We start from the raw sequence: 17243 nt of genomic DNA, 5'->3' as shown, positions 1-17243 counted from the left end.
GAGCAGTTCATTAGGGCTGGGACTTTAATTATATTTTGCACAATACTGTAGTATCAATAAGTTAGAATAGATAAGATTCTAGAGAGTTTTTGCAAGAGTCAAGTATTTGCCTTGGTGTCTTTGGCAACAGATCCCCTGACCTGACACTTTGTCTGTCACCATCCTCCCTCACGTTATTTAAACAACGTAATCCAGAGCAAAAGGCAGGAGGTGATGTGTGCGTGTGTCAGTATGTGTGGTCTCTGTCACGGCAGGGCCTCCCACAGCTGGTAAGGCACAAGTAGAATAGGAGCTGCCATTTTCTTTAGCAGCTGGAAGTGGCACTTGGGCAGGAGGAAAGTAAAGAACGAGGTGAAGGGCAGAAACTGGAGTCTTTAGGCCATGGACCTGATACTCATTTTGCAAAGGGCTGTTTTGGATGAAGGCATGCATCACTGTGCTCACATCTGCTGTCAGAAAAGGTTGAGGGAATGCTAGTCTACTTTGAGCTGGGTTAGCTTAAATGGCTTACAAAGGTGGCATGAGCTAACTTTGATGACTGCCTGATGTAGTAAAAGGCACATGTAAGTAGTAATGTCTTCACTACACTCATCTAGATCTTAAAGAGGACAGCTAGCCAAGGGTTTGTCTCAGGCACAAGTCTCTTGCCTAAGTGTTCCAACCCAAGGGAAAGGGGTCACTGTGAAACCATAGGATTTTTATCTCCAGAGTCTCTGTTTGCTTCCCCTGAAAAGGAGGCTCTCTGTAGGAGAGGCTGGACTATGGATGCATGTGTGTGGATCCACACCACCTTGAGAAGGTGTTAAGCTTTGTCCTCATCACTTGTCTTTCTTGCCTTTTTTTTTTAGAGAGAAGAGAAGCAGCTGGAGCTGACCCTGGAGGCACTCATCAGTCAGGTGGCCGACCTGAAGAACTCCTTGGTCAGTTTTATCTACAAGCTGGAGAACGAGTATGACCGACTCACATGGTAAGGTGTCTCACAGAGCTGGGGGCACTGTCCATCACTGCTGAAGCTGTTCCAGACTCAGTTCAAAGGACCACAAAGTATAATTAAAAACCATTAGCCTGTTGTCAGTAGCTTTAAATTTGCTTTTCACATTTCTGCTGGAGGAACCACTACACATCTTCCACCAGAAAACCAGCTGAAATCCATTGGTTTCATGCTGTATAGTAATAGACTCATGCTAACACCTTTTAATCTAGACACTTTATGAGAACTAGACCTGCATCTGCAGTGACTGGAAGCTTCTCAGACAAAATATCTTGGAGACCCACATATAGTATAAAATGAGCAATGGTTCTTTCTGCATGTCTTGACCTTTCTGGCTTTTTCTGGCTGTAGTATAAATTAAGCTCTTGTGTTTTGCTGATTCTGCATGTTTTACCAGCCAGTTTGAGAGACTTGCAAGGTGGCATTCTCTTCCTGATGGAGCATTAAGATGTTATAGCTACAGCTTAATAAACTATACAATATCTTAGACAGTGTCTGCCACTGCAGCAAAGCTTCATAGGCAGTTAGCGTTTATAGTTAATGTTGCGGAAGGCAGGAGAAGTGATGAATCCCCAGAGAGAGGATTGATGAAGGGGACCTCCTTGACAAGATTATCAATTATTTTGCTTCATTATCGCTTAGTCTGGATAGCCAAGCTATAAATATTGTCTCTCCTAGCTGTACTGCTTAGGAGTTGATTTGTTTCTCAGACCTTGCTCTAGAGTTGCGCTGGGAGAGTTAGTGATAAGGAAAGCATGGCTTCTGTGTACGTTACTGAAATCCTAAACAACTGCTTGTAATGTCCCTGAGCTATTTGCAGCATTTGAGCTATTTGCAGTAGGGACTGGGATTTGTCTACACCTGCACATTCAGCCCTGGGTTTTACTGCTTACTGTCTGGAGTAGACTGAATTGAGGAGTAATAGTGTTATTTCCTCACTTCTCAGCCATTTCAGCGAAGAAAAGATAAAAGCCATCTGTGGCATCCCTTTCCCTGTTCTGTCATCTTTATTTGCTTTCCCAGGCCTTCAGTTCTGGACAGCTTTGCATTGCTCTCAGGGCAGCTGAACACCCTGAATAAAGTGCTAAAGCATGAGAAGACACCACTATTGCGAAACCAGGTTATCATACCCCTAGTGCTGTCTCCAGACCGCGATGAGGAGATCATGGTAAGAAACTTCCCTCTGAGTGTTGGCCCTGGAGAATCAGAAAGTGCTTGTGTATCTACTCCAGCTTGCCATTCCTTGTGCTTGGCTTTCCTTAGCTCTGGGTATAGAGAAAGAAAAGATGATGAGTAGTTCTGCCTGGGAGCTGCTTTGCTGGGGAGCTTTCACCTACAAACACTTGCACTGGGTACACTTTACAGGAGGTGTTCCTGTTCATAAATATGTTTTCATGATGTTGGGGCTGAAAGAGATAGTGTCTTGTTGTGTAATTGGGAGGCTCCTTGCAGGCTCCTGGTTTTCTCTGCCGTAGCTGTGCTGTTTCTGTCAGACATCTGCATCTAGATGTGCGCTGTTTGTCATCTGACCAACATGGGGTGTGTTACAGAACCTCCAGCGTGCACTGGCAGTGTTTATTCTCTGCTTGAGTGAGAAAACATTTCAACTGATCATCGCCATGCTGGTGGGATTGCACTGCAAACCCCTGTGGGTTACTCTGACTAAACAGGCACAGTACAAGTTCCTAGACAAATTGTTGAAACTTCCTAATGCTCCCCAGATCAAGGTTTCCCCACAGCATGCCACTAGCATTGTTCCAGCACCATGGCCTGTGCTCTGGTCTTGAGCTCTCTGAGTGCTGGGCTGGAGGAGGAGGCCCTGAGTGTGGCTTCTCCAACTATTGCAGCGGCAAACAGAGGGGCGTGTGCCGGTGTTCAGCCATGAGGTAGTGCCTGACCATCTTCGAACTAAGCCTGACCCTGAGGTGGAGGAGCAGGAGAAGCAGCTGATCACGGATGCAGCTCGAATTAGCCCTGATGTGGCACAGGTAGGTGAAGAAGAGTTTGATAGTTCTGCCTCTTAGTCCTAGGGCACAAGATGCCCTTTAACTCTGCTTCCTTCACTGTTCCATCTGACAGTTTTCTTTTTTGCTGTGTCCTTTTCTGTCTGAGATTTCTCCATTTGACCCTAGCTGAGGTTTGGTTTCCTCCACAGTTTCACAAACCAAGGGTATCCAGCCCGCTGGCTGTTCACAGGAGGTGCCATCAGACCAGTCATAGAAAGGCGAAGGCTATCCCATCTCCGTAGTTACCTCCAGCATGCATGAGCACGGGGCTGTCTAGGCTCTGCTACCGAAATGCTTATGCTTGGTTACACAGACCCTGGGAAGAGAAAGCTTGTTCATTTACCGTGCTGACTTGTACTGAATTGGAGGTATCCTGGCGGTTTCTGATGGTTTTCATTTTGCAGAAACAGATCCAAAGTCTGAACAAAATGTGCTCAAATCTGCTGGAGAAAATCAGTAAGGAGGAACGTGAATCTGAAAGTGGAGGTATGTCATTGAGGTGGGAGTCGGGCACAGGGTCCAAGCAGCAGGCTTGAGAGAGCAGTGGCAAAATAGGTAAATCAGAGAGCCTGAAGCATGGGAAATGCAGATGAGCGGCACAGACGAAAGCATTCCAGAAGATGCAAGACCGGCTGTCCTGGAGCCCCATAATTTGAAAAAGGGGTCCTGTGGGTGTGATGTGTCCTGCTTGTGTGACCTATGCATGGCAGGAAGGTCATTCCAACCCTTTGCCTTTGAGGAGGTGGTAAGTATTTACCAGGAAAACATCCCGATCAACTTGGATTAATAAAAATAGCTGTGAAAATGCAGTCACAGTGAATAGGAAACCCCTTAGCTATGTTCTGAATGAGTCCACAACATATTTGTTGGCAGGCTTTTGTGTGATGTCCTCTAGATGATGACTGCTTCAGATTCATGGTCAACCTTTTCTGGTTCTGACTCTGATGTTGGACATCCTTATTTTATTGGTCTCTGCCATCAGCTGTTCACTATTCCTGGGACTGCTATGCACAACTCTCAAAGGCAGTGGGTTTTTTGTCATCTTTGACACACACATAGCGTAAGCAAGGACCCAAGCACAGGTTCTGTCTGGTTTCCGGGATTAATAGTATAACTGGGCAGGTGTGTGATAGAAAAACTTGTAGACACCATGCTGCTCATGAGCCTCCGAAAGGGAATGTTGCCATTGTTTATCTGAAACACAGTGCTTGTTACCTACCATAGAATTCAGCATGGACAAGCCTTTAGTGGAAACATTCTCATGGGCATGGAGCAGTTGGCTTGCTCTGTCCTTCTTCCCTGAGTAGCATATGCCCTGCTCTCAGTGGAGAAGCTCTTGGATCACCACTGTCCCTGGATTTTGCAGCTTCTTTGACCCTGCTGAGACTCTTGTAGGACAGCTTGTTAGAAGTTCATCTCTACTGCATGCACTAAAATAGCAGAAAAGTAAATTCAGGACCAGCCATGCTACTTTTTAGACATGATTGCTAAAATGCTGCAAAATCACTTCTTTTTCTACAGGTTTACGACAGAACAAGCAGACTTTCAACCCTGCAGATACCAATGCGCTGGTAGCAGCTGTGGCCTTTGGGAAAGGACTGTCAAACCGGAGACCCCCTGGCTCTGGAGGATCTGTCCAGTCAGGCCAACCAGGAGCTGGTGCCATCATTGCAGGTGCTTCAGGCATGCAGCAGGTCCCAATGTCAGGTGCACCAGCTCAGCAGCAGCCAATGCTGGCAGGAGTGCAGATGGCACAAGCAGGACAGCCAGGTAAATAAGTTGCATATCTGAGAGCAACTGAAATGCAGGGAGCAAGAAAGACAAATGCAGATGTAGAGATTCTTCCCTAGTCACCTTTTAGGTATAATCAAGTAAGAGGTTCCTTTCTGGCCTTAATAACATGAGTCAGGTTGTAACAGTGGAGTAATACCTGCTTAAAATTGTCTGAGGTTGAAATGGATCCCAGCTGCCCAGCTTCAGCTTCTTAACTCACACTGCAATACCATTTCAATAATAGACTTGGTGAACATAGGAATCAATGTGGAGGGAGATCACAGTGCAGATTTGCAGGGGTCTATGCTGGGGTTTTTGCTGTCATATTTAAGTTGTAGGTAGGCAATAAAGTGGAAAAGTTTGATGACAATGAGTTCTTTAAGGGAAGAAAAAAACAAAAGCTGTCTGTAAAGAGTCACAGAAGGATTTCATATACCAAGTGACTTCACTTAATAATAGGAGATTACACTTGTATTAAATCTGAAGTGAAACACATAGGCATAGCAATTTGACTTTACATGTCCAGCAGCTGGACTCCAACCTAGTTACTTGTATTTGGGAAAGAGATACATGATATAATAGTTCTGTAAAGACAATAACTGGATGTTCAGTTGGGGCAAAATGCAAACCAAATGTTAGGAATTACTAGAAAAGGAACAGAGAAACAGAGGATATCATTAGGCCATTGTATAAATCCATTGGGCGCCCCCACACCTGCAATATTATGTGCAGTTCTGATCTCTTCTCTGCTACTGGGGATAGCCTTGTGGTAGGGAGAAGAAAATACAGAAGCCTATAAAATCCCAAATTGTATACAGCAGATGAATGGAGAATGATTATTCACTGTTTCCCATGATAGAGAAGGATCGGTGAAAGTGCACCAATGAAAATACTGGCTTGTAAATTCAGAACAAAAGGGAGATACTTTTCTGAATACTAAATAATTACTAATACTAAATTAATTACTAATACTAAATACTAATAATACTAATACTAAATATTTGTAGAGCACATTGCCAAGTGTGGTAGGTAGATAAAGTTTATATGAGATGGAAAAGTAAGTAAGTAGGTAAATTTCTGGATGAAAGATCAGTCAACAGCTAATCCTGAAGATACCGTCTCTGACTCCTGTGTCCCTGAGCCACAATGTGTTACAGGCAGGGGGGGTATTCTGCAGAGGTATCACTGCAGACTTGCCCTGTTCTGGTATTCCTCCTTAAATGTTCTCTGCTGTCAGGAATGGGTTTGGCCTGGGGGACCTACAGGCCTAACCCTGTACTATCATTCCTATGTTCATCGTAATTGAGATTTTGGATATCGGATATCCTAATTGGTGTTTTCTTGCCTGTATAATAACTGTTGTTCAGAAATGAACTTGAGCAACAATATTAATCCTAAGTTAATTATGTATTTATGTAAGAGTTAGAAAGTAATTTCCACTGTGATTTGGAAACAAAGAAGGCCTCTGTGATTTCTGGCTGCATACCCACAAACACTGTCTCCAGGATGGGAAGACAGTCGCTTCTGTACATCAAGCAGAGTGCACTGGTAACAAGAGCACTTGCCCAGCCTCTGTTACTGGGAAGTTCCCTTTTGATGAGAGCAGCTGTACTGGGTTTCGCCAAAAGTCAGTCCTACTATCCTGCTTTTGATAGTGCCCATAGCTGAGGCTGAAAGAATATAAGAACAAAGTATATCCTGACAGCAGTTGTTGTTTAGGGAGTTTAAGCCAGAGTTTGGTTTGAGACCGGTTGGTATAGCAGCCCTCAATTTCTGCAGTTCCTTTTTGAATTACAATTTTGACTTCTACAACACCTATGGCAATATGTCGCACAGCTTTATCGCATATTTTCCTTAAAAAATTTTCCTTTGTATGTTTAAATCTTTTGCCTGATAATCTTATTGCGTGTTTCCATTTTACCTGTGTTGTGAGAAACAGCAAATAATCATCCCTCAGGTACTTTCTCCATACTAGTTTTTATTTTTGGAAGTCTGTCTTGTCTGCCTCCCTTTGTCCATCTTTTTTTTTTTGCCAGCTAATGAGTCCTATTCTGTTTAATATGTCTTTGTGTGAAAATTATAATATATCTTGAACCATCCTTGTCATTCTTACCTGCACCTTTTCTGTTTGTTTTCAAGACTGGGAACACCAGAACTGCTCACAGTATTCCAGGTGTGGGTGAACCATACAATCCTGTTCACTCTTCCTTTTGGAGTAATGTCTAACAGTATTTGTCTACTGATTGTTAGCACTGAAGTGATATCAGATTGCCTGCCAATTCATTGCAGCAGTCATCCCTCTGTTCTGCTCTTTAATCACTGTCTTTTTGTTTATTTTTTTTATCATCTTAGTTTTGTACAGCACTGTACACTTATTGTAAACTGCTAGTATGATGTCTTTGAACACACTCTCATGTGTGATTGGTATCAGCAAAGAGTAATAATGCCCAAGAGGTGGATGTGGTTAAGAGAAGTTGAGAGATCTGAGAGAGGCTTAGTAATTTAAATACATGCCCTGTCTATAAATAATAATGCATGGAAGGGGATACAGGCTCTTGTGTTTGCCTCTCTGAAATGGAAGTGGAGATTAGTCTGGGTACTTCTGTGAGTGCTGCTGCCAGCAACTTCCATGAGACTGAACAAGTCCCACACTCCTGTAGCCTCCTGACAAAGAGAAAGGCTTGTTAAAGACAGAACAAGGATAGAATTCGAGGGGATAGCAGGGGAACACAGGAACTGTCAAGAAGATTTCTCAACAGAGAAAGATGCCAATTTGTAGACGAGATTGATTGTGTTAGGTCAGAAGTTGGAAGACACTGTAGCAGGTAAGCCTAGTGTGGTACCTGGAGTGGAACAGGAAAAGCCCAGACAGGCGGTTGTGAGTCTTGCAGAGTCCTCAGCAAATGTCCTCTCATATAGCCGATTTTGCACTGCTTTTTCTTTTTTTTTTAAATCTCCAGGAAAAATACCGAGTGGCATAAAAACAAACATCAAATCTGCCTCAATGCATCCATATCAGAGATGAGCTGAGATGAACCAGACCCAGGGAACAGCAGTTACCAGCATTGTTCGTGTTGCAGCCACCACACTTGGATTCCTTCTAGGACTTCCAAGTCCCTTCACATATCCACACACCATATCCAGAGAGAGAGGGGTTATGAGGCCTTTCCCTGGGTTTTATTTAGTGCTGGGTGGCTTGTGTGGAGCTGCTAGTGGCCATGTCTCCTGGACACAAGTACTTCTCTGTTCAGTCAGAGCACAGGACTTTGCTTCTGGTATTGATCCCATCTTCTTCAGGTCTGGCCTGGAGGACAACTGCCCTTTCCTAACAGATACAGAACCAGAAGAGCTGCACGGAGCACTCTGCTCCTTGTTCCTGCTTGTTCACTCGGAATGTTCTTTCTTTACTCCCTCTTGTTGAATAAAGACCTTGTTATGCACACTGTGAGACACTGGTGTCCATCTCTTGGGTCATAAGGACTCTCATTTCCCTTTGGGTAAGGCTACAAAGCAGCTCCAATCTGAAATACACAGAAAATGTTAGAGGCTGAGTGCTGGAGCTGCAGGCTTATGTGTAAAGAGCTGTTATAAAGTGAGTCAGCAGGGTACAAACATAAGCAGTAGCCATCTTGTTCATTGTAAACCCATTATGACTATTCCCCAGAAAGCAAAATACTGGGAAAGACTATTACAAGGCCCACAGCAAGAAGGCAGCATTTCAGGAACAGAAGCACAGAGCTTTTGTATTCTGATGCTGCTGCAAATCCCAGCTGGATCTGATTTCACCTCCATAGTTCTGTGTTTCCCATTAAGTTTCTTAGCTACTTCAGGATTAATTTGTCACTTCAGAGAGGTATTTCAGTCTGCTCAGGACCATGGCACCTCTGAATTGGTGAGACTGTGAGGTCTGGCCCATTTCTCTTTGGAACTGGGCATAGTGAAGCAATCCCTGTTCTACTTTCTGCCCTTGAGCTGTAACATATAATCTGCCCAATGAAAGATTCCTCTGAGAATCTTTCCTCTAAGAATCAAGGAGGGGGGGACACACATGCCCACAGAGCATATCAGTACATACAGCACTATCCTAAAGACAACCGTCGTACCCCTTGCTGGTCTTGCCTGGACTTCCCTTTTCACTTGTGGTGAAAGCCAGGACTGTATTTTACTCAATAGCATCTGTCAGCAATCTTACGGGTGAGGAAATCTCCACTCAGCACATACAGCCTGCAGCTGCTCCTGCACTGCTTGCTTCTGAGCTAATCAGATCCAGCTTATTTGTGGAGGCTGTGGGCCATCCTCCCCAAACAAAACCTTCCACAAAGCTGTGACTAGGGCAGTTATTGACCCGTTTTGATGTGCGGGCCCTTGAAAAGCACTGAACCGGGAAGTAGAAAGTTGAGCTGGAAGCACAAGCAGCTTATACGATAAGCAAAGCTGCCCCACTACGAATGAGCCCAATGACATGTCTGCGATGGCACCAGCCCAGCCAGACTGATGGGTTTGCTTTTTGCTTCTAATGAACGCGGAGCCCCTGGCTCTCTCAGGAGCCACTGACTGCAGTGGGGAGCTGGTGTGAAGGCAGGGGCACGTTGCTGGCTCCGCTGTGAAGGTTTTGTGCAATGTCTGGATCCCAACGGCTGGGGAGTCGGAGCCTGTAGGGGTACGCCCTGTGATGCACTGAGCACCGTGGGGATGGCTGTTCCCTGTTCTATCTTGTGTCCCTGCTTTGGTGGGGAAGGCAGGCAGAAAACTGGCAGAGGAACTTGTGTCAGATCCCTGGCACTCGTCATCCATGGAGCCTCAGCTCTAGGATGCTGCTTCACTTCGTCCCCACAGGCTGGCTTCCTTATAAAGCTAAAATTTCTCAGCGCAGAAGTGCCGGGGCCAGCAGCTGGCCAGGGTGATTCGAGCAGCCTGGGACACAGGCAGAGCGTGGCTGCCTGCTACCCGCGCTAACCTGGCTCTCCCGAAAACGCTTCCAGTGGGGCAGGCCAGACCTTTCACACACTTGGACAGGAGGAAGGGAAATACAGGCAAAGTTATTTTCCGTAGATTACAGAGCCGGGGAGGCCGGCTAGGCTCGCCAGCATAACTTCCTGCATGACACAGGCTGCCCTGAATTAGTTCTTGTGTAAATTAGAGCATTGTTAGGAAAACAGTTGATCTTGAACTGATAGGTCTCTGCTAGAGTGGCTGGTAGGTTGTTCTAAAAGTTAGTTTTCTTATTGCACCTTATATTGAGGCTGCATTTCTTTGATTCCCTTCAAGTTGCTGGATCTTCTCAGCCAGGGAGTGAGCCCCTGAGTTGTTAGTCCCAGAGAGAGGAGTCGGATATTATGATCAAGTTTTCCTGATCCTTTTTTACGATAAACTGAACTGATGAAAGTCCCTTTTGCTTTAAGGCATATTTTCCATTTTCCACTTCTTGACTCGCATCCAAATCTTCTTATGCATCTGTGTCCTTTGGGACACTGGACTAGGACACACTATTCTAATTGTGGGAATGGGAATTTCACATGCAGGGCGACTTTAACCTCTTATCCAGTCGCTGCCAGTGCTTGAATGTTTAAAAAGGGAACAGGAACAGGCCTTTTGCCCATAAAGTCATGTTGGAAATTCATGGTCCACTGCTTGTCACCATGGCCTGCAAGTCCAACAGATATTCACCGTTCCCGGTGCACTGTGTCAGAATAAAAGCACAGCCCTGCTGGGTCAGGACAAAGGCTCAGTCTGTGCCCCGCTGTGGCAGGGGCCAAGCAGGCGATGGGGGAAGCACACTCTCCCCGCAAGCATGGGATGTGCAACCATGCTGAACCCTCAGGGCTTTTTTCCCTGCCTTGTCCAATCTCTTTTTCACCTTGTCTCTTCCTAGTAGGATAATTTTGGCATGGAGGAGGCTCAGCCCTGGCATGGCAGGCGCTGCCAGGCTGTCTGTGCCCCAGCTCAGGTCCGTGAGTGTGATGGAGAGCATGGACACTGGTTTGTTCTGGCCCCTCAAGCCCCCCCCTCGGTACCACTCAGGCCCTAGTGCAGCGGATGGACACCTTTCACCGCACGGCCCCGCTGCCTCAGGGATCCCGAGGGCTCCAGCTCCCAGGACAGCATGCTTTACCCATCATGACTTTATTTGCTTTCAGGTCATCACCTTTACACTATTTAACACTGCCTGCTAGAAACACATCCGCTGTGCCAATTCGGCAGTGACCATCTCCTCTGCTGCCTCGCACTTGGCCAGGTCGCCGGTGCTCTTGTTCTTTCATTGCACACGCTGCCGTACCAGCCAGCTCTCCGATATTTAAGAGTATACAGTGCCACAAAAATTATCATGTTAGCTTGACAGGATTATTGTCTTTAATCCCTGATGATTGGTATTTATATTTCTCTGCTTTAAGTTTTTATCAATAGGATCACATATTTTTCGGTCATTATTTTGTATGGGATGACCATTGAAATGACACACCTGTTTACAAACCCATCCTGTTTACTTTTTTAAAATGCTGGCATAACATCAGCTTGCTTGTTCTCTGGAGCTTCTGCAGGCTTCCTTGTCTTACTGAATGTCAGCATCAATCGATTAGATTTTTTAAAAACAGATTTTTATTTTGTTTTAATTTTGAGATACAGGATACCCAGACTGCTCAGTTTTTAATATTTGCCTTATGCAACTCCCGTTTAACATCTTCCTGAGTTACTGTTAGAGTGGAAAGTGTTTCACCCTCGTGACAGGAATGTTTCATCTGGCTTCCTCCCAAACGCAGGAGCGAGATATTTATTGCCTTTCCTTCCTGCCCAGCTATCCGCAGTCCCACCGTTCCCAGCCCATATCACACATCCAGCCGTGCTGGGTGATGTCCGCAGCCTGTCCTGCTGCTGCCCTGGGCTGGCTCGCCTCTGGAAGCCGTGAAGCTCGGCGTGGTGCCACCACTTCCCTGTATCTCTCTGCATCCACTGATCAGCACGACTAACATCTGCCCTGTATTTGTTCTCTTGTCCCATCCCCAAGCAGAGATGTGCACACAGATGTCTTTTTTTGTTAAAAAAAGAAAAACATAACACATTTGTTTGGGTTTTTTAACCTACAGATCTTTTAAGTGGGTGTCATTAAGCCTTCAGAGTGGAGATGAAGTATGTAATGTGTGAGGGGAGACGTGATCGACAAGATCAGGGTGACAGCTGAAGGAGGGAACCTCTGCAGTTCTCCACGCTCCGTACCCCAGCTAAGGCAGGAAGGCAGGTTCTCGGCATGGGCTGGGGGCCTGGTTTCCATCCTCCTGCTAGGATGGCACCTTTCTGACAGAAACAGCTGGGACCAAAGGAGAAGTCTTCCGGTGGCTAGGCTGAGGGAACCTGAGCACTTTTTTATGCTAAGAAGCAACATAATGGGGTGTGTGCTGCCAAAAGGCGGTAAGCCAAGTTTTGCATCTGCATCACTTCCTAAGCAGCTTCACCTGCAGCTCACGGAGAAGAGACAAGCACATGGAAACCGCAGCAAAACGTGCCTCTGAACCAGCCATTGAAAAGCTCGGAAACTGCTTGAAAGTCAAAGGCACAAAGGGAGAGAAAACAGCTGTGTGGTGGAAGCAGAAACCCCAGGTTGGCTCTCCGCTTTCGCCTGGGCTCTCCCCATGAGCTTGGTGGCCCCAGGAGATCCGGAGCATGTCTATGTGACAGCTGGTGCCTACAAATGAATATACAGGCGCTTTGGAAAAATCCCACGGAGCTCCTCCTTCCAACCCAGTGCAATAAATCTTCATCTGCCTTAGAAGTAAAATGTTACCACTTTGTACCTCTCATAGATGCTGTGGTAGTAAAAGTACATGCTCGAGAGATGGGATGTTTGAATGTATTTGTAATATATGCCATAGAAATAGCTCAGGCTGATGTGACTCCACAGTTTATTTATTGTCCTTACTATACTGTAGCGCTCTGACTGGATCCATGAACATTGCCTTGGTGGAAACCTGCACTTAGAAATTAATGAAAACCTTCTGCAATTTGCTCAGGGATAACCCTGTGCATGAGGAAGCACATAAAAGTATTGCAAAGTGTGCTGCCTGGCTCCTCTGAAGGAGAAGCTTTTGGCTTTTTTTCTTTGATATGTGTTTTTTAAAGAAAGGAAATTACTGCATGTGTTTTTCTGAGTGAGACGCATATTTTCCAAAGTCCAGGGATCCAGAGCTGTGGTTCCTGCAGTGGCTATCTTGTCACTGCTGTTCAGATTCTGTCACTGATTTACCCGCTTGCCATAAGGCTTCTCCCTTTGCTACTGTCACGTTCAAGCAGTTTTTGCACCGAATTAGCAGTGGTGCTAAGGTCCTGCTTGGCATGGCAGCTCCTTTCCTCTGAGTAAAGATTGCCCCAGGGTACTTTTGTGTTATTTTCTTCATTGAGTGTTTGCTGGCCATGCTTTGGGCCAAAGGGACATCATTGCTGTCTGTGAGTATTATTTTGAAGCTGCAGCATTTCCCAGGACTTTCCTCTTCTGAAGCCGGACATCCCCCTTCTCTGCCTATTGCCAGGTGGCCTTGGTGGGACGTGTCTGTCTCCCTCTGTCCTGGGCTCTGCCCGCCCTGGCATGCAGCACAGAGGTGTGCTGCTCCCGCGGGAACCGGGCTGTGAAGCGTGCGGTGGATGTTTACATGGGAGTTTATTTTTGGTGCTGATGCAGTACTGAAGTCAGGGTCCTGCTGCGTGGGATGCAAGAGACTGCTCTTGTCTCCTGCTGTACTGCAGCAGCATGGCGGGACTTCAAAGCGCTGCCGAAAGAGCTAATGGCAGTGCTAATACAGGACCAGTTTGTATCCCCCCGACAAATGCATTCAGCGTAAGTGGGGCCGAGAAGCCATAATTTTGGCTGTCTTGTTTTTGTATATTTAGGTTCCCATAGGCATCGCAGTGATAGAAACAGCCGCAGTCGTCATCATCGTAGCGCAGCCTGTTTTGCTCCAGCCAGTGGAACAACGCATCAGGTCATGACTCAATTGCATGGGGCTCTGGGGGAGCACACATCGTGCGCAGCCCCACGCCGCAAAGCTTGGGGCTGGGCAGGGGGCTGGGCAGCACAGGTCTGCGGGCAGGAGGAGCTGAGCAGCAGGACCCACAGCCCGGGGCTGCAGAAGCCCCACAGCAGCTTCGGAGCCAGGAATGACTCACACGAAGCCTCTGTGGGTGCACCCACCGTCACTCTTAACTGTTCGTATTCGCTCACACAGGGAATAAAAAAATAGAAATTAATAGGAATGCCCCAACCCACATTTTGAGCATGCAGTTCCCTCTCCTTCACTTCTTCATGTCTTGTGCTCCCTGCTGTGTCTTGCTGGAGCTTGAGTGCAAGATGCTTGTCCCCATACACAGTGCAGGCATGAGGACATCCAAGGAGGCTTGTGATGTTCACCACCAACAACACTTTTTGGAGAGGTGAGTATTTGCAGAAAGGAGGCCACTACATTCTCTGCCCACTATCTCGGAGCAGTTTACTGCATATCTCTGTTTGCCTCCTGGTTATATCTGTCCTTTCAAGGGAGGACGGTTGCTCCTGACTATCTGGGAGAAACACTGCAGCCCTTGACCACGGGAGCTGCCCCACAGTTGCTCTCCCCTGCCTCTGTGCCCCTCAGACCTGCCAGGCAGGCACAGGAGCCCACGGCAGACCTGCCATGAGTTATCTCATCCTTCAATTTCCTTTTCCTCCCCACCCACCGTGGGTCTCAGGGCAGGCACTGTGCTGCTGACTGCGCCGGTGGAGAACCTCAGAAGCAAAGATGCCAGGCAGGCCGGGGAGGACAGCAGCCACTGAGCAGCAGGCAGCATCCCCTGCCAGCCTGCAGCCCCGATGGGCAGGCAAAGCCCAGCCCCGGCTGGAGCTAAAACACGGCCTCATTTCACAACAAAACAATCCCTCTTTGTGCAGCCTGTTCTCCCAGAACAATCCTCCACTCTGACAATGTCCTTTCTGTGGCTTAGTCCCTGCAGAGTGACCAGCAGCGTGCTCAGCCCGACGCCTGGCAGCTTGCACCAGCGCCTGCCCACAGCCCTGCTGCCCACGGCCGAGGAGCAGCACCTGGGACCCCCAGCCTGGGTAGCTTTTGCTCGGGACTCTGTGGCCACTTCAGGTCAAGGCAAAGTCTTCCCAGGAAGTTTTCAGGTCCCTACCAGAGACAGAGCTCACAGAGCTGCCATGGTCTCCTGCCACAGCATACTGCATGTGGACAGTCACAAACACTTGCACTGGTAACCAAGGACTCCTGTTGTGCTGCATGTGTTGAAGCCCCCAAACCTCCTGGCCCATTCCAGCCTCGCACCAGCCCACTCTGGGCTGTGAGCTGGCCAGAACGGGCTGAAGAACGGGCTTCTCCAGGCTTTTACTCTCCTGGGGCGCCTTGCTCTGGCCATGGCTATTCTGCCTGTTCCCCACCCAGGATTTGTGTGGATGTGGAACAAATGCCGTTATTCCATAAGGTTATCCTATAGGCCACAGGAACAAAGGGGATGCTTTAGCAGGTCCAGAGTGGGCTAAGACTTTAGGCATGTCTGTGGAGGACCCCAGGGTGTCACACATTGCTGGGGTGATGTTGCCAGCCCATGGAGATGGGTGTCAAGGCTCATGCTGGAGAGGCTACTAGCTTTTAGGCAGCTGATAAAGAATTCTCGTCCCAGCAGAAACTGCAGTCATGCGTGCTGCCCACCCTGGCTGGCAGGCAAAGTCCAGCAATTAAACACACCAGGGTGAAAGTCTGTCATCAAAACATCTCCAGCATACCACCACAGTGCCTCCAAGCTTCTAGATGCTGCTTCTATCTTCCCTTTTATCTCAGGGTATGCCTTTTTCCAGGTGATGTTTTAAACTAAAACTAGAGGAATCATGTTACAGCAGGGATTTCAGAGGGGTCATTTCATGCCTGCTGGCTACAGAAATGTTATGAGTTGTTTCCTGGTAGCTTGAGGGGCTTCTAGGGACTTTGGATTCCAGGACTGAAGGTATTTCTTCTGGCTGAAAGGGAAGAGGGCAACACTGACAGAGATGGGGTAATTGGCCTTTACTACCAGGATGATGTAATCAGCATAAATAACAGACAAAAGTTTGCATAAGATGAGTCATCTAATGTTGATACCAACCATGGAAGAAGGCAGCACATCAGGCTGAGCTTAGCAAAGCATGCACACTGGGGCATGGCCTATCTGCTCATCTCCATTTGTTGAAATCGCAAGCTGACATTATGGCCTTTAATGGTCCTTCGGGCTCTGAGTAGAGTCATCTGTCTCCACTTTCAGTGGCCATGAAAGCTTTGTTTTATTCTCTCCGTATAGACAGAGGTGGTGTAGAAGCATTTCTTGGATGTTTTGTGGTTGCCAGTGTAATCAACTTGTCATTTTTTGTCATGGAGTCACAGAGAAAGTGTGCAGCAATCATGTGGTCGATAGTGCTTTAGGGTCCAGCCTTGGGCGAAAGGGAGAAGGGTTAAACAGCATTAGAGAGACAATTTACATTCAGTGTTTTTATCTCATCACATGCAAAATTGCTGGCTTTTCAGGATTAAAAAGAAAAGGATAGGAGGATCTGGAAATTGTCTTTTCACTCCCCAAGTGTAATAAGGTAGGTGAATTTGCTAACTATGTATGTCAAATACATTACTGAAAAATTACAGGGCCAAGTGCACATGTGTTTAATTTAACTAAATTAATTTGGTATTTTTATTATCTTTTAGAATTTTCAAGTTGAATAATGTCAATATTTTTGCCACATAAAAAGCTCATGATTCAATTTTTCCATATTTTTTAAAAAAATCATAGTTATAAATTCAGTGAATAAAAGAATATAAACTTACTACATAAATCAGACAAGATCAAAAAGATATTTTAGTTCCCCAGAAAGCCAGGATTTTGAGAATTTCTATCTCTGTCAGAAAAAGTGAGAAACCTAGCACTTGGAGGTGCTGAAATCCCCCTTTTCCCCACCCAGCTGCATGGTGATCCTGAGCCACTCTTCACCAGAAAAGGTGCAATACTGAGAAACTGCACCAGTATCTCTGGTCACATGCAGAAGAAATTATTGTTACTAATCCCTAAGGTTATAACCTTTTATTGAACTTCAATCCTTTTTCATTGCTTAGTTCCTCCAGACCTTCCCATCCGGTAGTCTGATAATCCTCTGCATTGACGATGGCTTCCATCTTTGTGCCGTCAGCAAATTTCATTAGTGCACACCTGCATTTTGCACCAAAACTGAGCAACAGGGAGAAAAAGAGGCACACCTGGCTCTGCAAGAAGCAAGGAGAAAGCAGAAGACAAGAAGTGGTGGAGTGAACAATGGAAAGGAGGAGTGCAGGGACTCACACTCACCTCCGTCTGATCAGATCTCCATGCTGAGAGGATCAGCAAGACCCTCACTAAAGCTACGGTGGAACTGGTGTGTTGTTCTCCAGGATAAGCGATGGAGGAAGGAGCTCAGGTTCTCCCAAACTGGACCCTGGTGC

The 17243-nt window shown here is 46.6% G+C and overlaps 1 protein-coding gene across 1 annotated transcript; it reads left to right on the top strand.

Moving 5' to 3' along the window:
• The first annotated feature begins 864 nt into the window (after window positions 1-864).
• On the top strand, window positions 865-8218 carry MED8 (mediator complex subunit 8). The gene is made up of 6 exons (XM_009699299.1): window positions 865-920; window positions 2015-2159; window positions 2839-2979; window positions 3402-3483; window positions 4519-4767; window positions 7731-8218. The coding sequence occupies exons 2-6, from the start codon at window positions 2157-2159 to the stop codon at window positions 7793-7795; spliced, it is 540 nt and encodes a 179-aa protein (XP_009697601.1). The 5' UTR covers window positions 865-920; window positions 2015-2156; the 3' UTR covers window positions 7796-8218.
• The last annotated feature ends 9025 nt before the right edge of the window (window positions 8219-17243 follow it).

This window comes from Cariama cristata, unplaced genomic scaffold, assembly GCF_000690535.1.
Source record: "Cariama cristata isolate BGI_N322 unplaced genomic scaffold, ASM69053v1 scaffold36164, whole genome shotgun sequence".
In the NCBI taxonomy this organism is placed as follows: domain Eukaryota; kingdom Metazoa; phylum Chordata; class Aves; order Cariamiformes; family Cariamidae; genus Cariama; species Cariama cristata.
Note: the sequence above shows the minus strand (reverse complement) of the source record. Positions and strands in the feature narration are given on the sequence as shown.